General features: G+C 43.1%; 2 protein-coding genes and 1 long non-coding RNA gene across 7 annotated transcripts in view; 1 reads left to right on the top strand and 2 right to left on the bottom strand.

Annotated features, from left to right (window-relative positions):
• LOC308464292 (NXPE family member 2-like) overlaps positions 1–12,464 on the bottom strand; it is a 35,366-nt gene extending 22,902 nt beyond the window's left edge. Inside the window, exons 1-2 of one of the 5 annotated variants that reach the window (XM_080983551.1) lie at positions 12,446–12,464; positions 5,297–5,491 (exon numbers count right to left, since the gene is read on the bottom strand). Coding sequence is in view for 1 of the 5 variants with exons in the window: in XM_080983547.1 (XP_080839673.1) it covers positions 5,297–5,311 (15 nt within the window). In the remaining 4 variants the exon portion in view is untranslated. Of the gene's footprint in view, positions 1–3,926; positions 4,433–5,296; positions 5,492–12,402; positions 12,418–12,445 lie in introns of those variants that run through there. The other 4 variants (XM_080983547.1, XM_080983548.1, XM_080983552.1 and 1 more) reach the window with 4 other exon arrangements.
• Positions 82–21,475, top strand: LOC308464405. Its single transcript, XR_013980017.1, has 3 exons — positions 82–852; positions 19,649–19,834; positions 20,563–21,475. It is a non-coding gene; the product is annotated as an uncharacterized lncRNA (long non-coding RNA).
• LOC308464376 (NXPE family member 4-like) lies at positions 18,743–26,649 on the bottom strand. The gene is made up of 6 exons (XM_080983747.1): positions 26,481–26,649; positions 26,244–26,304; positions 25,103–25,823; positions 23,822–23,883; positions 22,767–22,988; positions 18,743–19,935 (listed from the first exon to the last, which is right to left on the bottom strand). The coding sequence occupies exons 1-6, from the start codon at positions 26,604–26,606 to the stop codon at positions 19,400–19,402; spliced, it is 1,728 nt and encodes a 575-aa protein (XP_080839873.1). The 5' UTR covers positions 26,607–26,649; the 3' UTR covers positions 18,743–19,399.
• Positions 26,650–27,609: the final 960 nt, after the last annotated feature.

Raw genomic sequence — 27,609 nt, 5'->3', positions numbered from 1 at the left:
TGAACTGCAGTCAGAGGTTGCGCAGGAGCAGGCCTTGCTGGAAGAGGAGGAAGCAACTGAGGAACGGCCGTCCTCCAAAGAAATGAGGGACATTTGCCAGAAGTGGAAGGAGGTGCAGGCTTTTGCAGAGCGGCACCACCCTAACAAGCACCTGGCACATGACCAAGCGAACACTTTTGATACGACGGTCATGTCGCCTTTCAGGGAGGTGCTGAAAAGGCGGATGAAGCAGCAGACCATGGACAGGTTCCTCAGCAAGAAGCAAAGAGTGGAAGAGGAACCTTCTTCGAGTGGTCCCCCAGGGTCTTAGAAAATGTATGTACAGTACACTTTGTTGATTTTTAAATGTTTTTCTGTCACGTTTAGAAACTTAATTTATTGTTCCTTCAATTTTTGATATGCTCTTTAAAGTATGTGTGACTTTAAAGAGCAGTTAATAAACTATTGTTGTACCAAATTTGGCTTTGATTGGACTTTTTTTGACCATAGGAACGCATTAATTGAATTTCAATGCATTCCTATGGGAAACCGTGCTTCGCAAGACGAAAAATTCGCTAGATGAAAAAACTCGCGGAACGAATTAATTTCGTCTTGCGAGGCACCACTGTATAGCGAGCCCAAGGTGAGGCATGAGTCACAGTGACACAGCATTTTACTGCTAACAGTTAGCTTTGAAAGATTTGTGTAGGCCTCGTAGGCCACACTGCCTAGGCCTTGCCTGCTTCTGCTCTCAAGAACCTTTGTCTCATGACACAATGCTCCTCAGATGAAAACAGGAACATTTCTCACTCGCCCCATCTGACCCTCCTAACCCCCCCAATTTTTTGTACCCCCATTTCCTATCAGAAGAAGGTGAGTGCCACCACCACTTGACCGATGGGATACAGCACACCCTCACCAGTCCTGAGAAAACCCCTTAATCCAGATTCTATTTTATTTTATTCTTTGGCAGATGTACAAAAAGAAAAGCACACACCAATGAATATATTTTAGAAAGGGGCAAGATTGGATGAGGAAGCACAAGGCATATATATATATATATATATATATATATATATATATATATTCGAGATTCCTTGTGCTCTGCTCGCCCTTTCTCCAACCCCCGGGGGCGGTTCTGCCCTCTGCCTGCCCTTCAGAGCTGGTGCGTCCAGGAGAGTCAGCAGGATGCTCTCTCACAGCCACAATCCTTCCTGAGCAAGCCTCACCAGCTGGGGGTCAATGGTATCTCTGCGTACCTTGACCTTGCTGAGTACACATTCCCGTAACTTACATTTGTGTAAGGTTTTGTTATAAGAATTTTAAGGTCCTATATGTAATAGATATTCATAAATGTACCAAACAAACACATACAAATATGTAAACCACACGTCTGAAACCTACAGAAAAGTCCTGAAACCATTTTCTCTTTCCCAAAATGACCTCAAATATTTCTCTGCAAGGTCTAAGGAAATGGGGAAAAACCTCATTGTCTTTGAGCTCACAAATCCTGCCTTAAGGGCACATTTAAGGTGTGAATATGGTGAACCTGTGACCTGGATTTGGGAATTTGTTGTTGTTTAGTCGTTTAGTCGTGTCTTCATGACCCCATGGACCAGAGCACGCCAGGCACTCCTGTCTTCCACTGCCTCCTGCAGTTTGGTTGAAGCTGGTAGCTTCGAGAACACTGTCCAACCATCTTGTTCTCTCTCGTCCCCTTCTCCTTGTGCCCTCAATCTTTCCCAACATCAGGGTCTTTTCTAGGGAGCCTTCTCTTCTCATGAGGTGGCCAAAGTATTGGAGCCTCAGCTTCAGGATCTGTCCTTCCAGTGAGCACTCAGGGCTCACTGGAGGGCATTTCCTTCAGAATGGATAGGTTTGATCTTCTGGCAGTCCATGGGACTCTCAAGAGTCTCCTCCAGCACCATAATTCAAAAGCATCAATTCTTCGGTGATCAGCCTTCTTTATGGACCAGCTCTCACTTCCATACATCACTACTGGGAAAACCATAGCTTTAACTATACGGAGGACCTTTGTCGGCAAGGTGATGTCTCTGCTTTTTAAGATGCTGTCTAGGTTTGTCATTGCAAGAAGCAGGCGTCTTTTAATTTCGTGACTGCTGTCACCATCTGCAGTGATCATGGAGCCCAAGAAAGTCAAATCTCTCACTGCCTCTATTACTTCCATTCGGGAATTAAGTAGTTATAAAAACAAAAGAGTGGCCAAAACCCAGATAATGCAATCAGGTAACCTGCCAGACAGGAGAGAACACACTCAGCATTCTGTTTTAGACCGCCCCCTGTGATATATGTATGATGTATTGGGGGAGGTGGTCCTGGGCTACACCCCTTCTGTGATGTATGTATGATATTTCTGGGGGTGGTCTGGAGTTTAAGGATGTGCAATTTCAAAAGTCTATATGAGGGCAGGCACATCTTTGTTCTGGGTTCCTCCTCTTTCCTGCTGGTGGCGAGTGAGGACTCTGTTGCAACAGTTTAATAAAGAACAGGCTTACTCGCTGCTTTGCTTCTCAATATTCTCTGGTTGGTCTCTGTTATTTTCTCCTACTGATAGAGAACCTACAAAAGGACTCTATATGGGCTCTTGGGTACCCCGTAAGGGAAAAGGAGCAGGGGTTTTTTTCTCATAACAGTTTGCAAATACAGAGTTGATGGACACAGATCATCTTCAGTAGCAGCTATGATTAAGATGAGCCCCATTCGGTACCAATGCACTTTGGCCAGAGATTTTCGCAGGATGTAGAACACAATGTTTGCAGCTCCAAACAGGAGTTCATATGCACCGTGTTGCCGGCGGGGAGGGGTGTGTGTGTGAGATTGAGTAATCTGTTCTGGTCAGGCACAGCGAGGCGAGAAACTGGGTGAGAGTTTATCATTTGGGGAGAAGACCAAAATGCAGGAAACCAATCAGAAAGTGGTAGGAGGATCAAAGGCAATGAGCTGGAAGAGCAGAGAGGAGGAAGGAACTACCGGTAAGTCAGTGCAAGAGGTTAGGGGTGAAGGGAACAGTGGAGCTAGAGGAACCAAGTAAGAGAAGGAGTGACAAGGACCAGAAGACAAACTGGACCCAGGGTCGGACCTGACACTTGTGCTTGCAAGCTAGGATGCTGTTCCATGTAAGAACCAATTGGTTAGCATTTGTTGCTCTTTCCTTTGTGGATACTTGTTGGGGCTTTTCATATTTTAAAAACCCCCACAAAACTCAACTCCTTTGAACTTGTCTGATATAGCAGTGCTTGGTTGAGATGATGGGATCACTGCAATGGCATCCAGGACAGCAGTAGAGTAGGATCCCAGTTGAAGAATGATTGAGGCCTCCTTATAAAATATCTCATAAAAATCCCGACAGCTACATCATTTTGGAGCTATTTGGAAGCTAGATCTTAATGCTAGTCCTCTTAGAATTTCTGGTGCTCACTGCAGAAGGATCTCAGGGAAGCAGGAATGAAAGGAGAAGTGTGGACTTTTGGCTTGAAAAGGTTCCCTGCCACCACCTTTAACAAATTCCCTTTGTCACAAGAAGGAAGTTGGCTAAAGGGATTTGGATGTTTGGTTTTTCTTTTATTTATGCAGCAGTTTCTACCATGCCCCTCTAACGCAGAAGACAGCGATAGCCATCACAGTGCCCTCCAAATGGTGTTGGACTGGAACTCCCATCACCAGCCTGTATTCAATTATGTGGGGCAGGGCTTACCTGCCCACCTCCCAATATTTTATTCAGGTTGGCACCCCTGCCAGCGGGCATGCTGGCTGGGGCCAGTGGGAACTGGAGTCTCCAAATCTGGAGGCCACCATGTTGGCTACCCCTGGCATAAACAATACCGCAACAGTTACTGTATAAAAACAGGTAACAGAACAATATAAATTACAACTGAGGTAGGCACAAGCAGATAAAATAGCATGTTTTAACACCACCAGCTACCTACCTGACCCGGCAGAAGCCTAGGATGCAATAAGAATGTCTTCACTCACCGGAAGAAGAGCATCAGAGAAGGGAAGTCACCCAAGCCTTGTGGGACAGCCACTGCATAGGTTCTGTTTCTGAACAGCCCTACAGTCTGTGATTCTGTGCTTGAGGTAAGACACAGATAAGGGCTTCTGCCCCATACCCACCCAGATCTTAAGCATTGGGCTGGCTGGTAAATAAAGAGGCCCCCTGAGTCACCCTGAACCCAAGCCATTTAGGGCTTTAGCAGAAATTAATCACCAATATTTGGAATTGTGCCCAAAAGCAAATTGGAAAGCAGTGCAGGCATTGCTGAATCCATGTAACTTAGGCTGTGTTGACATGGCAGTTTATTCCCTTTTCACGACTTTTCCCTGTTAATTTCCATATGACTGTATATTTAACAACAACAACAATTTTATTAATTATAACTCCCCAATAAAATATTAGAGGGGGCTGGATGCCGGAAAAGGTGAGGGCCATTGCCATTCAAATGCATACCTTTCAACATTTCTCTGATGAACACAGGGACATCCTATTCCGTAATAGTAGTGGTAATAGTAATAATCAAATTTATTATTTATACCCCACCCATCTGACTGGGTTGTCCCAGCTACTCTGGGTGGCTTCCAACACATATCAAAGCATAATAAAATATCAAACATTAAAAACATTTTTGATACAAGGCTGCCTTCAGATGTCTTCAGTTGTATAGTTAACTATCTCCTTGACGTCTGATGGGAGGGCGTTTCACAGGGAAGGTGCCATTGCTGGGAAAGCCCTCTGCCTGGTTCTGTGTAACTTCATTTCTCGCGTTTGACTTTTCACATGATGCAAAAACCAGTTTCAGAAGTATGGGGGCATTATAGTGCAAGTTGAGCCCAGAAAGCATAGGGCTAAATGGGTTTCCCACTTCTCATGTGCTTCCTAGACATGGGTCTGAGCGGTTTTCTGCTTGTCCCACTGCTTTCTCCAGGAAAAAAATGGCTCTTTAGCCCTAAATCAGAACAAATGTGGACAACCCAACTGATGTTTGCTCCGATTCAGCACTGAAGAGTGGGTTTTCCCAGGGGAAAGTGGTGGGAGAAGCAGAAGTCTGGATGAGCCCATGGTCTCATTGGTATGCACCCAGTAAACCCCAATTGAGTCTAAGCCATGGTAGTCCCAGAGGCAATTTGGAAAACCCATTGCCACCCTTCCAGTTGCTAGCATTGCTTTTTATAAACTGTAACCTTTGCTTACAGAGATCTAGCAAAAATGAGTTAGCGATTCTTACCTAGCTGTTTCACAAGAGATGGGGAAGGGCTTTGAACCCAGATCCTGTCCTGAGCCACTTAATCCCTTACTCACCAATCTCATTCCCATCTGGATTCCTCCACGTCCTCGTCTCTAGCTCTGTTCCTTCTTTCTCTCATTCTTGCTTGCATTCTTCCCTCACTGATGTCGGCAACAAAAGGTGAGAAAAACTGTGCTAGTCAGACAGTATATTTCTCTTCTCCTTGCTTGGCAGTGAAGTGCCTCTCTCCTTGCTTGACAGTGAAGTGCCTGGGGTGCGGGGTGGAGGGGAGAGAGTGTGTCGCAAATAAAGTCAACTTAAATGTGAACATTGGAATTAAGCCCACGATAGCAGAGTCAAACTGGATTGCCACCCACTAGGCACCCACTATTCATTTTGCATCCACTTTTTTTTTATTTGCATATGTGTCTGTGTATCTCAAAACAAGAGGAAGAGAAATGAATACTGGTCTGTCTAGCACAATTTTCGCCCTGCTACTCTCATCTATAGGGACGCGGGTGGCGCTGTGGGTTAAACCACAGAGCCTAGGGCTTGCTGATCAGAAGGTTGGCGGTTCGAATCACCACGACGGGGTGAGCTCCTGTTGCTCGGTCCCTGCTCCTGCCAACCTAGCAGTTCGAAAGCACGTAGAAGTGCAAGTAGTTAAATAGGTACCATTCCGGCGGGAAGGTAAACGGCGTTTCCGTGCACTGCTCTGGTTCGCCAGAAGTGGCTTAGTCATGCTGGCCACATGACCCGGAAGCTGTATGCCAGCTCCCTCGGCCAATAAAGCGGGATGAGCACCGCAACCCCAGAGTCAGCCACGACTGGACCTAATGGTCAGGGGTCCCTTTACCTTTACCTTTACTCTCATCTATACAGTCGTATCTTGGTTGTCGAATGTTACCCATTCTGGGACTCCTGAAACGGTTTGAAAACCAAGGTGCGGCTTCCAATTGACTGCAGGAGCTTCCTTCACTCAATCAGAAGCCATGGAAGGAGCGTTGGACCTTCGGCTTCTGAAAAACATTCGCAAACCAGAACACTCACTTCCGGGTTGGCAGCATTTGGGAGCCAAAACGTCCAAGTACCAAGGCATGACTGTATATATTTGCATTCATACCCCACCTTTCCTCCCAATAGCTGAAGGTGGTGTAAATAGTTCTTTTCCCCATTTTACCCTCACAATAACCCTGTGAGGTAGGTTAGTCTGAGAGCAAGTGACTGGCCCAATGCCTCCCAGAGAGCTTATTGGGTGAGTGGGGTTTAAACCTAGTCCGACACTCTGCCCACTATGCCACACTTGCAGTGAGGAATTTGTCTCACTGATAGATAGGTTGGGCCATGGAAAAGAAAGGGGAGGGCCAGAGGAGACAAACAGAGAACGCAGTTCATAAGCATTCATTGCAAGCCTCTGAGCATGTGCTGAACACTTTTCATTCACTAAGGAAAGCAAGATAGCAGTCTCAAGATTCCCCCAAATTTGGAATCAGGGCAGAATAAATGAAGTAGTTGCAATGGACAGGCAGGCTTAGACTTCCACACCTCTCGCTACAGAGAGAGGTCTTGCACTTTGCAGGGCTAAAAGACCGGGGTAGGGGTGGGGAGCGCTTTTGGGAGGAGGTATCTTCAACATTTTTGAACCAAAGTTAGGCCGCATTTTCAATGCCAAGGCTGGATGCAGGTGAGTATTCCTGGACATGCCTTTACCTCTGCGCCAATCTACTTGATGTTAGGGAAGGAGCTGAAGGATCATAGATTCCTCATACCTGGTTTATATTTTGTCTTGAAATCCCAGAAAGCTACTACCTGTCTTTCTCAGTCCTACCTGGAGATAATGGCCAGGATTGAACCTGGAACCTTCTGCATACATGCCATGTCCCCTCTCCACATTAACTTTTTCACCCCCTCCCCAATTTTGTGTCTGTGATTTTGTGTATTATCATCTGCATTTTTATTACATAAAGAACCCAAAGGTTTCTAGGTACTCCACAAAAGTTTAAGAACCACAAAGTCACTGCTCAAAATCTTAAAAGCCAAATACAATTGGATCCAGAAGAAAAGGGAGACTGAGAGGGAACAGGAAATCAGGCTTAAGGAGGCTGTAATAAATCCATAGCAGCAGCAGTGGTAACAGTAAAGGTAAAGGGACCCCTGACCATTAGGCCCAGTCGTGGCCGACTCTGGGGTTGCGGCGCTCATCTCGCTTTATTGGCTGAGGGAGCCGGTGTACAGCTTCCGGGTCATGTGGCCAGCATGACTAAGCCACTTCTGATGAACCAGAGCAGCGCACAAAAACACTGTTTACCTTCCTGCCAGAGCGGTACCTATTTATCTACTTGCACTTTGAAATGCTTTCGAACTGCTAGGTTGGCAGGAGCAGGGACCAAGCAACGGGAGCTCACCCCATTGCAGGGATTCGAACCGCGACCTTCTGATCGGCAAGTCCTAGGCTCTGTGGTTTAACCCACAGCGCCACCCGCGTCCCTAATAATATTGAAATATTATTAATAATAAATAGCAGTAATGATTCCTCTGATTTAAGGTTGGGGCAGGGTGAAGATGTGAGTTTTGGAGCATCTTGCTTCTGGCAGCTTGTGTAAAGAGTTGCTGTTCAGTTCCTTGCAGGGAAGAGACACTGTTGTCAGTTTGTGGCAAGAAAAGCAATACAGGGTCTTGTGGCACTCTAAAGGCTAAACAGATGTATTTCACCACAAGCTTTCATGAACTTCTACTTCATCGGATGCCTGGTATGCTATCCTCTGCAGGCAGGGCGTAGAGAGAGAAACAAAATTATTAGGCAGCAAAGAACAATGGGCTCCTTCCAAGTTCTTTAGTAAAGAAATAAAGCTAATCTACTGAGTCATCGTTTTCTGCCTTCTAATTGATGAGTTTCCTTGCACTTGGTTGCCCTCTGACTTCACTGCTTTCATTTATTTCTCTCTCTATGCCCTGCCTGCAGCGGATAGCATACCAGGCATCCGATGAAGTAGAAGTTCATGAACAGATGGTTCCCCGCTTTTCAATAACTGCAGTACATATGATCTCCATATTTTTCTAGGGAAAATAATGCTAAGAGTTGACTCTAAAATAACAGGAATGGAGTTAGCACACTAACTGCTTTATTTTAACCTGAACATTCGCAGAAATGGAGTGAAATGTACATATTTAAATTGAAGTCTCACCAGGCCTCTTTTTATGCAAACCGTATGCTTTTAAATAACACTATGTGCTTGCATAAAACTAGAATGTCATGGATTTTAGAAGGTAGCGGTTGAATTGTATTCTCTTCAGCGGCTGCATATGCAAAACAACTGAAAACATTTTTCTTTTTTTTCTTTTTTTGCCAGTGTAGCTGAGCTAAATATCTATTAGGCATAATTCTTTGGATCAATGTCCTAGTTTTTAGCTTGATGTGAGCACTGCCTCTTACTTTCTGTCTGATGTTTTGTGCTGCTCTCCCTTTTCCTCTACAAAAATGACCCAGGTCTACCCTTGGGCATGGTGGGCAGGACACAAAGGTGTTCTGCTCTCTGTACTGGGGCTTTTCGACCCCTGCTTCCTGTGCTGGCCACCATATGTGTCCAGGGCCGGATTTAGGTTTGATGAGGCCCTAAGCTACTGAAGGTAATGGAGCCCTTTATATGTCCAGCTTCCCTTTGTTAACAACAAATTGTCACTGCATCTTGTATTGAATATATGCTATATGGTATCTGAAGCTAATGCTAATAGGTATCTAAAGCCATTTGCACATAACAAAATATGTATTTTATCAAAGTAATTGCTGAACTGAAATACAATTAGGAAGAAGTATATTAATAATGAAATACAGTTAAGAAGAAGTATATTAATAGTGAAATACAGTTAAGAAGAAGTATATTAACAGTGAAATAATTATTAAGCCCCCCCCCCATCCAAACAATAACTATCATCAGTGCGGGTAAGCAAAAAAAATTAATTTTAATTTTTATCATCTACAATACTGTTTTATTTATTTTATAGTGCTGCACATTGATTATTGCTTTCATTTTATGGATCAATGGTCTCATTGGATAGTACAGTTCATGTTAAATTGCTGTTTTAGGGGTTGTTTTTAAAAGTCTGGAACGGATTAATCCGTTTTGCATTACTTTCTATGGTAAAGCGCACCTTGGCTTTAGAATGCTTTGGTTTTGGAACAGACTTCCAGAATGGATTAAGTTTGAGAACCAAGATACCACTGTACTACCTCCTTGCAAGGAGGGGAAGGAACTCTGTTGCAACAGAAAAATAACAGAAATGCCTTGCTTTCCCCTGGATCCTGCCTCCATCCATTCTTCTCTGACCAATCATGGGCTTAAGGGACTCAGAGTCCCATGGGGAGTTGGCCCCAGGCCCACCTCAAAATAATGTCCCAGAGACATAGTAATTAAATCTCATCATTTTCAAACGAAACATAGCATTATGAGAATGACTCACAATGCACCTAATTGAACCTGGGAAGGAGTAGAAATCTGGATCTTTCAGGATCTCAGCAGTGAAATGCTGTGAAAAAGGCAGGAACTTTGAAAAATTAGAGAAGCCTAGAGCAACAAATCTAGAGGGGAGTTGCCCTTTAAATTAATAGCATTGCAGCATGGCACTCCTTTAACTGCTACCAATAACAGAGAAGCAAAGGAGTTGTTTGCTGCCATAAAACTGAACAAGATGACAGGAGGTAGAAGAGGAAGATAATATTCAAAGGGTCCATGGCAGTGAAAGACAAGGAAGAACAAGGAAAAACATAGATGGCAATACATTCCTTTTTTGCCTTTTTCAATTACTGGAAACTGCTCTTATATTTTACCTTCTCTATTAATCTGTCTGAAAATCAAAGTTGAACTCGCTTAACTGTTCGGTGCCTTGAAATGTGATCAAGAGGAAAACAAAGAGGGCAACTATGAAAAGTACATTTAAGGAAATTTTTAAGGGAGCCAGCAGACATCTTAATGCTGGCCAGCATCATACAGGAAAGAATATGAAGTCTAATATTGTAAAATGATGAAGACACTGACATCCCAAGCCTTCGCCTTCTCAAACTTCAGGGGGTGCTTTATTAAGAATCCTGCTAATCCTCTCATGATATTAGGGTTGCTTATATAATCTAGGGACGCAGATGGTGCCGTGGGTTAAAAAACAGAGCCTAGGGCTTGCCGATCAGAAGGTTGGCGGTTCTAATCCCCATGATGGAGTGAGCTCCTGTTGCTCAGTCCCTGCTCCTGCCAACCTATCAGTTCGAAAGCACATCAAAGTGCAAGTAGATAAATAGGGACCGCTCCAGCGGGAAGGTAAACGGCATTTCTGTGTGCTGCTCTGGTTCGCCAGAAGCGGCTTAGTCATGCTGGCCACATGACCCGGAAGCTGTACGCCGGCTCCCTCAGCCAATAAAGCGAGATGAGCGCCACAACCCCAGAGTCGTCCACGGCTGGACCTAACGGTCAGGGGTCCCTTTACCTCTATGTAATCTAAAGTTGTTCAAGCTCATTCCGATTCGTGGTCAAGTCGCTTGAATGCTATCACTGGCAAAATTCTATTAGGGTTGTTATGCCACCCTAATTGTAGGGATGGTGTCGCAGGGTGAGGGCACACCCACCCCCGCAGCATAAGACAAGCCACAGCTGTCTAGCTGCCATGCCCACTCCTTGACCTTTTGTCTCCTCAGCAGTGTTCTGTGCCCTGATGTTTACCTCCTTTGCAAAGGTATTGCTCATTTCCCTCTGTAATGGGAACATGACACGGTGGAGCAAGTTGCGTAGATAACTAGGCAACACCCAGGGGGCTCGGGATGGGAGAAGTGTAAAGATCAAAGCCCTGAATGTATCTTGCTGGTTTTGTCTATCTTGCTAATAAAAAGAGCCTCTGCTAAGCTAGCAATCAGCTTGCTTTTCACGCAGCTCACTTGCATCATCAACTCCCATGTTGGCTCCATTATATCTACCCTAACGGTGATATTCCACAGTGGTGGCGTGGAGTGGTTGAAATGCCCCTTTCATTAACTTCTCTCTTAGGTTGCGTACAGGGGTGGGGTTGAGGCTGGTCAAGAGTGGCTTACAACAGTCGTGCAATGCAGTCCACTATTCTGTTGAATGAGAGGGGACAGGGCTAGCCTTCCCCCCAAAAAAATATTGGGCAAGGCTATCCATCTAAGGAAAAAAAACACCTTATATAATTGTAGTTTCTCTTTAAATCACAATGATTACCGTATTTTTCGCTCTATAAGACGCACCAGACCACAAGACGCACCTAGTTTTTGGAGGAGGAAAACAAGAAAAAAAATATTCTGAATCTCAGAAGCCAGAACAGCAAGAGGGATCGCTGCGCAGTGAAAGCAGCAATCCCTCTTGCTGTTCTGGCTTCTGGGATAGCTGTGCAGCCTGCATTTGCTCCGTAAGATACACACACATTTCCCCTTACTTTTTAGGAGGGAAAAAGTGAGTCTTATAGAGCAAAGAATACGGCATTTCTCTCTCTTTTTCCCAGTTTCCCAGTTATTATTTCTCAGTTTGCATCTATACATATAAATCAACGCAAGTACATGTTATGCAAATCTGTCTGCTCTTTGGTCCTCTTTTTGGTGACCTTTCAGTGGCCACTCCCACTCAACAACTCTGTATTGCGATTTGTCACTTGCTCCATCCTCTAATACTGAACTTAGGTGATCCTGTCAGTTTTGAAGTGAAATGTTCCCACCCAGAAGAAAGAAAGCTGGTTCCCACACAATAATGTTAGCTTAGAAATTAAAAACAGTCCCTCTCTGCCAGCTGGATGTGGACCTTTGTATTTTTCCAAGGGATTAGCGTCAGGCAGGTGAATACTGTACCATAAATTTAAGAAAACATGAAGCTTTCCTTCCCTATACTATATGGAGAGGTTCCAGGTGAGAAGAAAGGGAAAAGGATGTTGTGATGTAACCCGGGCTCCTTCAGAGTGTCTTTACCCCTCTTTTTTCCCCAGCCCACTGCTGGGTGGGCAATGGGGTGTCACAAAGAAAGTCAGTTTAAAGGTGACCATTGGAATTAAGGCCGCAATAGAATAGCTGAATTGCATTTCCAACCCCTACCGAAAGTGTGCGGGTTTCTCTTCCTACATCACCCACAAGGGATGGAGAAGGGTTTTGGACTCGGAATCTGCCCTGAGCCCAGTTAACCTCTTATTCACCAACCTCCTCCTCCAGCCTCCTCCATGCCCTCCACTCCGTCTCTCACCTCCTCCCTTCTTGCTTGCGCGTTGTCCTCCCTGGTATCAGCTGCAACAGGTGAGATTAGCAGGATAGGCAACCTGGTATTTGTTTCTCTTCCCCTTGCTTTGCAGTGAGGAATTTGCCCTGGGTAGGTTGGGCCATGGGGGAAGGGGAGGGCCAGAGAAGAGAAACGGAGAGCCTCTGAGCATGTGCCACTAAGCTCACTAAGAAAAGCAAGCTAGCAATCTCAAAGTTTTCCCAAACATGGAATTAAGGCAGAACAAAGGAGAGTGCTGCAATAGACAGGCAGGCTTAAACCTCTCACTTGGGAAAGCAAGAGCAAGAGAGATTTCACTTTACAGATAGGCTTATCCCCCAGCTCTGGCAAAAGGCATCTAAACTTATTTGAACCAAGGATAGACATTTTTCCCACAGTGGAACCTCCCGACGCCATTGTGTGATCCACTTCTCATTTTCCTCTTAAAGTGGTACACAGCTGTAATCATCTAGGAGAAGATAATCTGGGCGCCTTAAATATTTAACCTACCGCTACAGAAAACAGGGAGTAAACGGCTAAGTCGAAAGAAAAGGAAAGAAAGAAGACTTAAACACAGTATCTTGGCAAGACTTTACGATCCCGCTAGATCCTGCTGCCTCCCCGTGATAATCTTTTGGTTTACTTTTGACCCCCCCCCCCCCCGGTTTCGAAACCCGCCTCGCACATCATCCCTATTTCCTGGAAAGTATTGAGCCGGATGTTCCCCACCCCCTTTTCTCCCCTATGTGTATTGATGTTTTTTATTTTATTTATCCTCTAGGATCTAAATTCTGAGAACTTTCTCTCCTCTTCATTTGCTTTTTGTGACTGTAAACGACTCATCAAACTGACCCCCTAGCTGTGAGTGGAAAGAGACTGTATATTGAAGAACTAAAAGGGTGAATGCAAGTAAAGTGCTATATTGGGAAAACAAAGAAACCTCCTAAATTACAGTTGAGCGACCCCTAGGGGTGGGAAAGAACTTTTTCCTCTTTTGCTTTTTCTTTTTCTTTCTTTTCTTCTTTCTTTCTTTCTTTTTTTTTCTCTTTCTTTTAGTTAATTAAGACTAATAGAAATATAAAATGAAGAAGGGGGTGGGAACGCCTGCTGAAAGGAGACCATCCAGACAAGAAAATGGGAAAGAGGGGAAGGAAATTAAGGACTACGATAATTTGATGGCTGAAATAAGGAAAGAGTTTAAACATAATGAACAATACATCGAGAAAAAATTACTGGAAGTACAAGACTCATTGAATAAGAGATTAGAAGGGGTGGTGGGAGAGCTAACAGGAAAAGTAAAAGATTTATCTCTAAGATCCAAAGTACTTGAAGACTCAATGAAAAGGGTTCAAAAAGATACTAAAGAAAATAAGAAAGATATGGATAGGATTAAGACAGAGGTGAAGGAGATAAATAAAATACAGGAAGAGTTACTGGATAGTGTGGCGATGACTCAAATGAGACAGAAACAATCAAACCTGAAATTTAGGGGGATCCCTGAGGAACCTAATGAAAACATACGATCTAAACTGGTTAGAGAATTGGCAGTTTGGTTAGATATGAAGGAAGAAGACATAGGACACTCAGTTGCAAATATTTTTCGGATAAAAACAAAATCAGCCAAAGCCAGAGGGAAGAAACTGCCAGGAGATGTCCTGGTTATGTTTAACTCTCTGGATATGAGAAATGAAATACTAAAGTTAAACTATAATCAAAAATTATGTATTGAAGGAAAGCCAATTATTATATTTAAAGAGATTCCTTCGAGATTTCTTCGTAAGAGAGATGTTTATAAAAAACTAACTAACCAATTGAAGAAGAACGGGATCCAATATAGATGGGAGTTCCCAGAAGGGATTTCATTCTATTTCAAGGAAAAAAGATTTAAACTATCCAGCTCTCTAGAATTGGATAAATTCGCAAGAAGATATGAGAAGGAACTGGGAAGGTTGGGAGGGGGGGATCCAGAAGGGGCGCAGATGGGGGAAGAGAGGGGTGGAGGTGAAGAAAGTGGAGAGGGAGAAGAGGAGGAAAACCTAGACAAAGAAAAAGAAGAGGAAGAGACAGATAACAAGGAACAGTAGACCTAACCTAGATTTGACCACTTACTGATTGTACATTAAAAATGACTTTAAAAATAACCTCATGGAATGTGAACGGGCTCAATAATAAAAATAAAAGAAACCAAATTGCTCATGTATTGCTTAAAAAGAACCTTGACATAATCTGTCTGCAAGAAACCCACGTAACAAAAAAACATAAAAGAATTTTAAGTAATAAGAGATTGGGGTTGGACTTTGTAGCATCGGATAATGTCAAGAAAAGAGGAGTGGTACTATATATAAAAGAAAAATTTGATCCAAAACTAATACATAAAGACGAAGAGGGGAGAACGATAGCAGTACAGATCACACACCAAGGAGAAAAGATAATCGTGGTAGGGATATATGCACCCAATGACAAAAAATCAGCATTTTATTCTGAACTAGGTAACAAATTGTTAGAATGGATGGACCAACAAATGATACTGATGGGGGATTTTAATGGAGTGGTTATCCCAAACTTGGATAGATCAATAAGAAAACAGGAAATGAGGGAGGGCAAATTACCGAAAGCCTTCTTCGAATTAGTGGAAAATTTGGGATTAATTGACGCTTGGAGATTTAAAAACCCCACGATAAAACAATTCACTTTCTTTTCAAACCCAAATCAAAGCTGGGGGAGAATAGACCATATTTGGGTCTTGAAGGAATTGACGCAAAGAGTAATTAACACTGAAATCCTCCCACAAACTTTATCTGATCACAATCCAGTATATATGGAGGTAAAAGGAAAAGATTTCAGAACATTAAGATGGAGAATGAACGAAAACCTATTCAATGATCAAAATATAGTAAATAAAGCAAAAGAGACAATTGAGGAATATTTTAAGTGGAATTTGAATAAAGAAACATCTCTAGAAACGGTGTGGGACGCTGGGAAGGCTGTCATGAGGGGTTTCCTTATTCAGAAAAATAGCATCTCAAAAAAGATAAAAGAGAAAAGGAAAGAAGAAATCTTACTACATCTCATGGAGAATGAAAGACAATTAACCATTAAACCAGGAGATGAAATATTAAAACAAAACATAAGGATGCTACAAGCTCAACTTTCTATGATAGTGAACCAGGAGATTGAATGGAGGATCAAAATGATGAAACAAAAGAACTTTGAATCAGCAAATAAGATAGGAAAATATCTGGCGTGGCAATTAAGAGAGAGGAAAAAACAAAACATGATATGTAAGATAAGGGATGGAGAAAGGATAGTGGAGGACCCAAAAGAGATAAAGAAGATATTTCAGAAATACTATAAGGAATTATATAAAAGAGAAAAAGAGATAGATAATGAGATAGAAGATTACTTGAAAAAATACCAATTGCAATAGATCACGACTGAAGAAAGAGAATATCTAAACCAGACAATTACAGAGGAAGAAATTAGGAAAGCAATAAAAAAAATGAGAATAGGAAAAGCGCCGGGGCCAGATGGTATCTCGGCTAAATATTATAAAATATTAAGTGACCAAATTTCCCCAGTGCTATGTGACGTCATGAATAATGTATTAAAAGAAGGGAGAATTCCAAACACCTGGAAAGAAGCGTATATTACCTTAATCCCTAAAAAAGACACAGATGGTTTAGAGGTAAAAAATTATAGACCTATTTCGTTATTAAATAAAGACTATAAATTATTCGCAGACGTACTGGCAGAAAGGTTAAAAAAAGTCTTAAATAAAAGAATCCATAAAGACCAAACGGGTTTTCTCCCGGGGAGACAATTGAAAGACAACGTAAGAAATGTGATAGATATCATTGAGTATTTGGATACTAGAATAGACAAACAGGCGGCGCTGATCTTCATTGACGCCGAGAAGGCATTTGACAACGTCTCCTGGCGTTTCATGAAGGAAAATTTAAAAATGATGGGAATTGGTGAAGGATTTAGAAAAGGTATTGACGCAATTTATCAAGAGCAAAATGCCAAACTTATAATAAATAACAATATATCGGAGGCCTTTGATATTGCCAAAGGGACTAGGCAAGGTTGTCCTTTATCCCCTTTGTTATTTATAACAGTGTTGGAAGTGTTTAATAAAAGGTTAAGGGAAACACCGGAAGTTAAAGGAATTAAGGTAGGAAGTAAGGAATTCAAAATAAAAGCATTTGCAGATGACTTGATATTAACATTGGAAGATCCTAAGAACAGTCTACAAGAAGCCTTACAGAAATTAGAAGAATTTGGAAAAGTGGCAGGTTTTAAGCTTAACAGGAATAAGACCAAAATGATAACAAAAAATATAACCAAGGAAGAGATAGCAGAGCTAGAACAAAGGATAGGAATTACGGTTGTTAAGAAGGTAAAATATTTAGGAGTGTGGATCACAGCAAAAAATATAAACTTATATAAAGATAATTATGAGGCTACTTGGAAGGGTGTCAAGAAAGACTTAGAAATCTGGGAGAGATTGAAACTTTCCTTCTTAGGGAGGATCTCGGTTATTAAAATGAATGTCCTGCCCAGAATGTTATTTCTGTTCCAAACTATACCAGTAATGAAAGGACTAAAACAGTGTAAAGATTGACAAAGGATCTTAGCGAGATTTATTTGGCAGGGGAAAAGACCACGAATAAAAATGAAAATATTGGTAGACAAAAAAGAAAGAGGGGGTTTTTCTTTACCAGATTTGAGTCTATACTATGAAGCGGCTTGTTTAATGTGGGTGAAAGACTGGATAAAGCTAGAGAATACTGATATCTTGGATTTAGAGGGCTTTGATATCAGGTACTGGTGGCACTCGTACCTGTGGTACGAAAAGGTGAAAGTTCATAGAGGCTTTCTAAATCATATAATTAGAGAGTCATTATTTCAAGTATGGGAAAGAAATAAGAACCTGCTGGAAAAGAAAACTCCATGGTGGATCTCACCAATTGATGTCTTAACTGTCAAAAAAACTAATATGGAAGGGAAAAGAGCCACCTATGAAGAACTTATCAATAAAACTGATCAGGGCACAAAACTCAAGCCCTATGAGGAGGTAAAGAATGTACTTACGGGATGGTTGCAATACCATCAAGTGAATGATCTGTTAAAAGATGATAAAAAGAAACTGGGATTTGAAGATAAAAAATCTAAATTTAATGTGGAAATTATTGAAGGCATAAACAAAACATTATCTAGGATGTATGACCTTTTACTGGATTGGTATACAAAAGACGAAGAGGTGAAGGAGGCTATGATAAAATGGGCCATAGACATTGGTTACAACATTGACTTTGTAAAGTGGCAAGAATTGTGGAATGTAAATATGAAATTCACGGTGTGTACGGCATTAAGGGAGAATCTCTGGAAGATGATTCATAGGTGGTATCTCACACCAGTGAAATTGGCTAAGATTTACAAACTGAAGAATAAGAAATGCTGGAAATGTGGAGAGGAGGATGGTGAGTTCTATCACATGTGGTGGACATGCAGGAAAGTAAAAGGCTTTTGGGAACTGATCTACAATGAGCTTAAAAGGATTTTTAAATATACTTTTCCCAAAAAGCCTGAAGCTTTCCTGCTAGGAATAGTTGGCAAGGAAATTAAAAAAGAGGATAAAAATCTGTTTCTATATGCCACAACGGCCGCTAGAAATATGTTGGCCCAAAGCTGGAAAACAGAATTAATACCTACTATAGACGACTGGCAGAACAAGATGATAAATTATGCTGAACTAGCTAGAATAACAGGAAGACTAAGAGACCAGGATGATCAGAAGTTTCATGAAAATTGGAATAAATATCTGACGTATATAAGAGATAAGTATAGAACTTTGAGGACTCTGGCAGGGTTAGAATAACTCTAACAGTGTTTGGCAAATATGTAAAGGAGATAAAACACGTAACTTTAGAAATTATCTGATACTTATCAATAAAGTGAAGGGAAGTCCAAGGCTCGGCGGAGCCTAAAATAATTGTGTACTATATATATGACTCTTGTAACAGCTATGTTATATGCAACTTATGTAATCTAGACTGTATATATGTATAATCAATGAAAATTAATAAAAATGTGTAAGCAAAAAAAAAAGGATAGACATTTTTCCCAGCACAAAAGTTAGCCATCTTTAAGAGTGTGATGCTGGGCCTGCCTCTGGGCACAATGAACACACCTGCCCCTGGTTTTAGTTGTGAGCGTGACTTGCATACAGTGTTTTTAAGGCCACAGAAATCTCCCTTATACCGGGTCAGGCTATTGGTCCATCACTGGCCAGCAGTGCCCACAATCCAACAAGCATTTCAGGCGAGGAGGTTTCTTTCCCAGCCCTACCTGTCTATAAGTGCATGTGGCAAGAGGTAGGAGAGTTAGGGCCTCAGACATGGAGAGTAACTCACTGATACAGAGGGAAGGCATGGATAGGGGGTGCTGGTAATCAAAGAAAAGGCTTAACAAACAACCGATCCATCTGGGGTGTATGGCAGGAGGGCACCAGTAGGGGGAGACAAAGCCATTGACAGGCACCTTCTGTTTCAACTTTTAAACTCCTGAAAACATTTCTATTCTGTCAGGCTTATGCGGGCAATACCATTTTCCAACATTGTTAGCTGGTTCCTGTTTTATTTTAGATAGATGCTAGCTAGCTAGCTAGAATGGTTTTATAGGTAATTGTTGTAAACCACTCTGATATATATATGCAGCCCTCGCCGCAGCCACCAAGTGTGTCCCATATCCTTAATTGCTACATTTTCCGATCCAAAATTCTCTGCTTCATCTGTTATTTGTTTTGGTGCTTTATTACACCCTTAAGTGTCTAAACGCAACTGATAAAAATGTTCCACATGCTTTGCTGACTGTCTTGCCCCCTTCAAAATCCTTTCCTTTGCATAATTAAAGCTTTCACTCTGGGTTTATTTTACTGCCTTAACATATGTAAGACAAAAACATATCAATCTGACTTCCGACCACGTGATCTGGTGGGTGAACCAGATTTGTGCCATAGGCAACTGTCATGTCCCAGGCATCAATGAAGCCCACCTTCAGATCTCGAAAAATGTCCTTTAGCACAAGGTATTGGGCATAACCATGGAAGTCCCCAAATCGCTCCTGGTCGATGTCTATCTCCCGGGTGTTCTCTGCTTTGATGATGACTTTTGTGTCTGGGCTCCTCAGGAGAAGGCGCTGGATGGCTGCCCCTATGTTAATCATTCTTCGAATGAAGAGCTCGATGGGGAAGGGACGGAAGTGTTGGCCCAGAGAGATGACAACTGCTGTGTCTCTGCCACCTGCCACAAGGTCGATGTCCCAAGCGACATAACTGTGGTCTTTCACTGTATACTCAGAAGAGCCTACAAAGGGGTGAGCATGTTTTTTCCAATTGATTTGAATGTTTCTAGCCATGTCCACTGCGACCAGTCGGTCGGGTTTCCCGATTGCATAGCGCTTGAGATATTTCAGTGCTAATGTGGGAATAGAGAAAAAAAATCAGTACAAGTTTTTTGGTCATTGCCCTTAGAAAAATTAGGGGACTACTTCTTGTGGGGAAAACTCTACTGCATGGCTGGTGTACTCTCTTGAATCTGATGGTGCTATTTGTTTCAGGACAATTACAGAGACATTTGTATTAGCCTGATTTCCCCACTACTTCATAAGTACCCAGGTCTCACAGAGCAATTCTATACCTCCCTGCTGTTCTCAGATACCAGTCCTGCTACAACATACAATGTTGCTAGATTCTGCACAGCAGTGCTCAAAATTTGTTGGAGGATGACCTGTGCCACAAACCAGATTTAATGAACATATCAGAATGCTCTGTAAATGGTAAAGTCTTTTATATATCAACCTTTTATGCTCTTCCATACCCGCCCAATGCTCCTAGCCCTTCTTTTAGATTCTTTTAGCTCCTTTTAAATTCTTATAGACTTTTATATTCACCTTTTGTTTTAATACCTTTTAGGTTTCCAAAACGCTTTTCAGATTTTAAATGACTGTATCCCATCCTTTTATGTTGGTCTATGACCATAATAAAGATTTGTACTGTATTGTATTGTTTCAGGGCAAAGACTTTATCTCTGTTCTATTGACAGGCTGGGCCCACACTGCAAGGAACTCCCACGGAGCAGAGGACAAACATCTTCTAGATGTCCTTTCTCCATTCCTCTTGGCTATAATCTCTTTGCTTCAGACAGTTGCTTGGTGGCATGGAGGGGAAAGAGATACAGTCGTACCTCGGGTTACATACGCTTCAGGTTATATACGCTTCAGGTTACAGACTCCGCTAACCCAGAAATAGAATCTCGGGTTAAGAACTTTGCTTCAGGATGAGAATAGAAATCGTGCACCAGTGGTACAGCAGTAGCAGGAGGCCCCATTAGCTAAAGTGGTGCTTCAGATTAAGAACAGTTTCAGGTTAAGAACGGACCTCCAGTACGAATTAAGTACTTAACCTGAGGTACCACTGTACTGCGAACTGGTGTTCCTTACCTTCCAGGAGCATGGTGGAACCTGCAGCTTCTGCTCAAGCCATCTAGCAAAAATGGACAATTCCATTGGAGCTGCATTTTTCCTGCACATTAACCTTATGATTTAGCAAACATACATACAAGCATGGTGTGACTCTAGGAGACAAGGAACACACTCTTGATTTCTTGCACACCATTCCAGTGTAATGCTGCCAGTTTCGCCTGCCACATGTGAACTCTGGGAGCAAAGCTTCCATTTGCCTAATTTCTGCACCGGGTTTCTGCAAGGGGCAGCCTCTAGGCTGAGAGTTGTCAACATTTTTGGGTCAGTGGCTACATTTGGAATTTTAAGACAGTTCTGGGGTGCCAGCCCAAAAGCGGTTGCCATGAGGTGCATGGCATAATGTGGGAGTGTTTAAATGGTTCATCCAATGGAGAAGAGGCCAAGCCAATCCAAACAGGAACTGAGCAGAAAGAGCAAACTGTCTCTCACATACAGTGGTACCTTGGTTTGCAACCGTTTTGGATTATAACCAAGTCAAACCCGGAAGTGTGTGTCCCTTTTTTGGATTACAACCCCCCCTTTTTGGATTACAACCAATTATTATTATTAGTTTTTTAGGGGCCCCATTGGCAAAAGCATGTCTTGGGTTGCAACCTGTTTTGGTTTACAACCGGGCCTCCGGAACTGATTATGGTTGTAAACCAAGGTACCACTGTATATGTGGATTTATGGGGGGGGGGGAGGGAGATCTTTACAGACACCTTTTGTAGGCACTGTAAGGGGTGCTGGTTGTTACACTGCCACCCCAAGGTGCCATGCTGGTGGCTGTGGGTCGTGCATGCCAGCAGCAGAGCATGCTGTCCTGGTGCCCGGTGCGTGGAGAGGGATGTGGGCTTGGAGGGTGAACGGAGCCTGCCGTGTGCCAGCCCAGCCCTCACTGCTGAAGTGACACTTGAGCTGCTTTGGGGCTGGCTTGGGGAGGGTGGCATGAGCATCGTCCCCCAACCAACACAGATCAATCGCCCCGGCAACCCCCACCGCTGCTACTCCCTTGGTGCATGTATAGGCAAAGACTAGAAAGGGATCGATCAGGGATGAGAGTGGCCCATGGAAGGTGTATTGGCATAACTAGGCGAGGATCAAGAGCCAAGGCAGTAGTGAATGACTGGAAACAGGCCCTCTAGTTGAGCAGACTAAGGAGGAAACTCTGAGCCTCAGCTGGGTGGTGTCCTCCAAGCACAGAACAGATGCCAGTTGCGTGTGTCGGGCAGGGGGTGGGGAGCATACAGGTGATAAAGGAGGTAAAGTTCTGGGGTGTTATGTACTGAGTTGAATAGGATCCAAAATGAAGCAGTCTGATTGGTCCTAGAACAATAGGACCCAGAATGCAGCAGTCTGATTGGTGGAAGGCTCCAGGTGGAAGTGAATCCGCAACCTGATTGGCCTACAGGAGAATCCCAGAATTATCCAATTACGTGGGGCCCATTGTGTAAATATTGTATATAAAGCAGACATTCTGGGGGAACTTCCATTCCTCCTTACCACTACGAGCTGAATAAAGAGCATGAAATCCACTCTCGACTCCGAGTATATTTCATGGGGTATGACTGCTGGGGACCTGTTTGGGACACTCCTTTCCATCTTATACCTTGCTACTTAGTCTCTTATATAATGAATGTTGTAGCCAAGAAAAAAACAAGCCCTAGACGTAAACTAGGAGATGGCTCTTTTGCGGGTAGAAAGGACTGTGAGTTATCAGAAGCAGGCACTGTGGGTTACTGGAAGCTTTGCTACGTTGAGATTATATCTAGGTGGGAGAACGTACTATTGACTCTCTTTGTGAGATACTCCATCCATTGCCGCACAGTCGAGTCTCCCAGGAGGTAAATGATCTTTTGTTTCAAGCAAGCGTTAATCCTATCCAAGGTATGGAAAGCTGACATGCTGCAGAACACAGGATGCCACTGGTTCTGCCAGACGAAGCCCCTGGGAGATGGGGACGTCATGCCAACCTTGCACTTCTTGCTCACCGTGGTCATCGCCATGCCTACCAAAAGGAAATGAGAGACAAGCAGGTGTCAGTGAACTCTGTGACTGCAGCGCTGTGAAGGAAAAAAACAGGGTTGAAAGTGTGACTGGTCCCACAGCCTCCTGGGCAATCCCAAAATCACTGGGGATCCCGAAGCTACAGAAAGAAGGACCGTAGCCAGCAGGGACAACCCTTTATTGCAGCCCCTCAATTCTGCACCTGGCAAACTTTGTGCCAGCCCTGAAGATGGCGTCATTTTCAAGGATGGGGAAGAACCAGAATAGCAATGGAATTATTTATCATAATTATTTGGCCTCCTGCTTCTACGCCAAGAGGTTTCGGAGGGTCTAAGGACAAGAGCAGCAATAAAGGATAAACCTAAAAACTGTGGAAGGCAGGAGAGCAGCCAAAAAGTCTTAGCTTAAAATAAAGGAGAAGACGCCAAGATCCAAAAGGTCTAGCTGAATGAAAAGAGTCTTTCTTGGGAATCTCCTAAAGCACACAAAAGGTTGGGGTGCAGGAGGAGGTTCGGGGCCAGAGTCACTAGGTTGGGTTGAGCCCAGAAAAAATATGCTTGGGGATGGTGTATCTAGGCTTTCTTGCACCCTTGGCAAAGAGCTGTATCCGCACTCCCTGTCCCTTGTGGCCCGGCCATCCAGAGCAGCGGAGGAGAAGCCCAGGGAGTGTGTGGACAGGCGGGCTAGGCTACTAGCCACTTCAAGCCAGAATGGACAGGCATGGTTTTTGTGTCATCCCACCCCCCTTGGCAGGGGCCAGCCTCACCAACCCCTAGGTATGCCCCTGGATGGACCACACAAAAGTTGTGACAATAATCAGAATGTCCAGCTCACTTTCACAGGCAACAACACGAATGTCCCCAAATGTCTGAGGGATCTCAGCTCCAGTGTTGGACCTTTATGAGAGAGAAAAATGACCATTAAAAATCAAGTTGGAATATAAGTCCATTACCCAGAGTGCTGTGGGCTTTATCCCACCCCGTTCTCACACCTCAATGGCCTCTGTCGGAAATGGAAGCCTTGGCTAGATGGTTCTTGGTGTGTTCCGGCAAGATGATTATTGTATTGTCATGTTCTCATTAGGTGCAAATGGAAAGTTATATTGGAGTTTCTTTAAGACAGACCCCAGAGTGTTCCAGCTGTGGAGTATGTGTGTGAAATCAAGGAAGCTGCCTGTCAAAGCATTGCTCCATCAAGTTCAATATTGTCTACACTGACAGGCAGCAGCTCCCCTACAGGGAGATGCTGGGTATCAAATTTAGAACATTCAGCTTGCCAAACAGATGCTCTACCATAGAGCCACAACCACATCCCCATATTACATTGAAATGTCTCAAGACTGACCCCAGAGTGCTCTTGATTTGGAGGAACCAAAATTAATAGTGTTAATAGTCCTACCCTCCAGAGCAGGAGAAAACAAGCTTGCTCCATCTTCCATATGACAGCCCTTGAGATATTTGAAGATTTGAAGATGGATGTGGGTGGCGCTGTGGGTTAAACCACAGCCTAGGGCTTGCCGATCAGAAGGCCAGCGGTTCGAATCCCCATGACGGGGTGAGCTCTTGTTGCTCGGTCCCTGCTCCTGCCAACTTAGCAGTTCGAAAGCATGTCAAAGTGCAAGTAGACAAATAGGCACCGCTCCAGCGGGAACGTAAACGGTGTTTCCGTGCACTGGTCTGGTTCACCAGAAGCGGCTTATTCATGCTGGCCACATAACCCAGAAGCTGTACGCTGGCTCCCTCAGCCAATAAAGTGAGATGAGCGCCACAACCCCAGAGTCAGCCATGACTGGACCTACTGGTCAGGGGTCCCTTTACCCATCATATCTAGAGCACATAACTTCCTCCAAAGAATTCTAGGAAGTGTAATTTTCTAGAGCTACAATCCCCAGCACCCTTAACGAACTACAGTTCCCAGGATTCTTTTTGGGAAGCCGTGTGATTTAAATACATGGTACGCATGTAGACTGTGTAATATCCTGCCCCCCCTCCCCTGGGTCAGAAAACAGTAGTTTTCTGCTGATTGATGTGACTATTTGCTAACTGAGATATAACAATGGTAACAATTGGCTGGTGGGACCCCAGGTGTTTTGCTGCCTGAAGCGAAGAACAATACCTGCTAAAAAGGCTGTGTTCCAAGGCAGTGAGGTAGGAGATGGGCTTGTTGTTGGACTTCAGGCTAACAAAAGCATCGCAAGGTACATTATTTGGTTTCTCACAATAGAAGGCCTCTCGGTCTCGTACATCTAGATACTCACACAGTTCTGTGTCTGTGGTCTTGTTAAAACCACATTCAGTGTGGACGCTTGATGTCCCATTTAAAAATTTGCCTGTGAAAACTATTTTGTCGTAGCCTTTTTTCCTTGCAGCCCACAGTGCAGATACTCCTTCGCTGGGGTGGATGAGCAAGATGGACACTCTGACATCGCCCTCCCAAAATAAGGTGAAATTGACCAGGTACGTCCCATTCCTATAGTCTGTGATGCGCCCAGAAGCTCCAGCCCTAAGACTTGAAGAGAAGATCCTCACTCGTAAGAAGTCTCCTCCGTATTCCTTCCTCTTGCCCAAGTAGTTGTATAAATCCAGTCGAACCATCAAATGCTCGCCAACACAATAAGAGCCTTTGTAGTTTAAGATGGTGGCCTTGCTGTTCTTAGCACTTGTGGTGGTATTTATATCCATGAAAGTGAAGCTGGGCATCAGGTCATCTAGTTTTCTAAGGAGAGCTTTAATTTCTCTGTCCTTTTTTGCCCATTCCATTCTAGTATGTCTCGGGGTTCCATCTTTCATTGGCCAAATTTTGCTCCTGCTGTCTGCAATTTCAATGCTAGAAATGTCTGAAAACATGGGATTCATTTATCATTTTGGGACATTCAAATTGTTTTTTCTTTATTACATCAACAGAAGTGTGCTCCTCCCCCCCCCCCCCAGTATATTGCTTGATATTCACTTTCCACACAAACTAAGACTTTTAGCATAATTGCCTAATATTTTGGACACCCCCTTTGCATTGACATTAGAGAAACACCCACAATTTTACCATCTGCTGGAAACGTTTCTGCTTTGCTAAGCATTTTTGTAGAATTAATTTGATTTGACGTCTGCCGTTTCTTCTATATTTTATGATTTTATAATTTAATGATATTTTAGTGATTTTATCGCACATCAGGTTTTTTTAATGAGTTGGTCATTTAGGAATACTCTTATGAATAAAATAAATAAATGTTTTATGGACGTTTGAAAGCAAAAGCCCTTACCAATATTCATAGCCATTCCGTTTGCTTCTGACTGCTTCCTAAGCGCTCCACAAATGAAATTCTTGAAAATTGCAACAAGAAATAACGGTGAGAGTTTGCACACTGCCTTCGCAGTCTCCACTCTTCAGTTCCACAAGATGAATGTTCACAATGTATTTACACACACAACTTCAGAATTATTGATTTCAGCGGAGAGACATGAGCTTTAATGGAGGGGGAAAGTGCGAGGATTCCTACCTTAGTGTCAGTTCTGTGGAAGGTGTAGCTGAGGATGATGATTGCTCCCAACACCAGGGCCAAGAAAGCTGTCGGTCTCCAGGTATGTGTCAAATACATTCTGGTCTCCTCTGAGAAAGTCCTCATGAGTCACCACCTTTGATTTCAAGCCTACCATATACAACATGAACAGGGCAAGTTGTGGGGCGAGCGATGACATAACTGCACAAGATGGTAGTTCAGGCCATCTGCTCACACCACCAAATTATATCATTTTGCAACACTGATTAGCCCTCATCATGCTATTTCAAATTTTGAATGAGAAAGGAGATTCTCCAGAGCTTTAGCAGGGCAAAGAAAAAGTACTAACAACTTTCTTCACATGGTGAACAGCTAATCCAGAGCTTTCCAAACTGTGTGTTGTGACACGTTAGTGTGTCGGCTGCAGTGTGTAGGTGTGTGTCGCACAAATGCTCCCCACTGTCCTCCTGGGGCTGAAAAAGATTTGTTTAACCTCTGGTTTGCTAGTAAAACTGAATGATTGTGTCGCGAAATGATGCATGTCCACGGAGCCAAACATTACAAGTTAAGGGCCTTTGCAGATGATTTAGTACTTACTTTACAAGAGCCAGACACTAGTACAAAAAGGGTGTTGGAGCTAATTCAAGAATTTGGTCAAGTGGCCGGATTTAAATTGAATAAACAAAAGACTAAAGTTTTGGAAAAAAATTTAACAGTCATGGAGAGGGAGAAGTTCCAGAATGAAACAGGTTTGACAGTGGTAAAGAAGGTGAAATACCTAGGGGTTTATTTGACATCTAAGAATTTGAACTTGTATAAAGACAACTATGAAAAATGTTGGTCGGAAATTAAAAAAGATCTAGAAGTATGGTCAAATTTGAAATTGTCAATGTTAGGCCGAATTTCAGTTATTAAGATGAATGTACTGCCCAGAATGCTATTTTTGTTCCAAACATTACAAATTCTTGACAAGATGGACTGTTTCAAGAGGTGGCAGAAGGACATTTCGAAATTTGTCTGGCAGGGCAAAAAGCCCAGAATAAAATTTAAAATACTGACGGATGCAAAAGAAAGAGGGGGGTTTGCCCTGCCGGACTTAAAACTGTACTATGAAGCAGCAGCGTTTTGC

Source organism: Podarcis pityusensis, assembly GCF_964106645.2.
Source record: "Podarcis pityusensis genome assembly, chromosome: 15".
Lineage (NCBI taxonomy): Eukaryota > Metazoa > Chordata > Lepidosauria > Squamata > Lacertidae > Podarcis > Podarcis pityusensis.
This window is presented reverse-complemented; position numbering and strand designations above follow the sequence as displayed.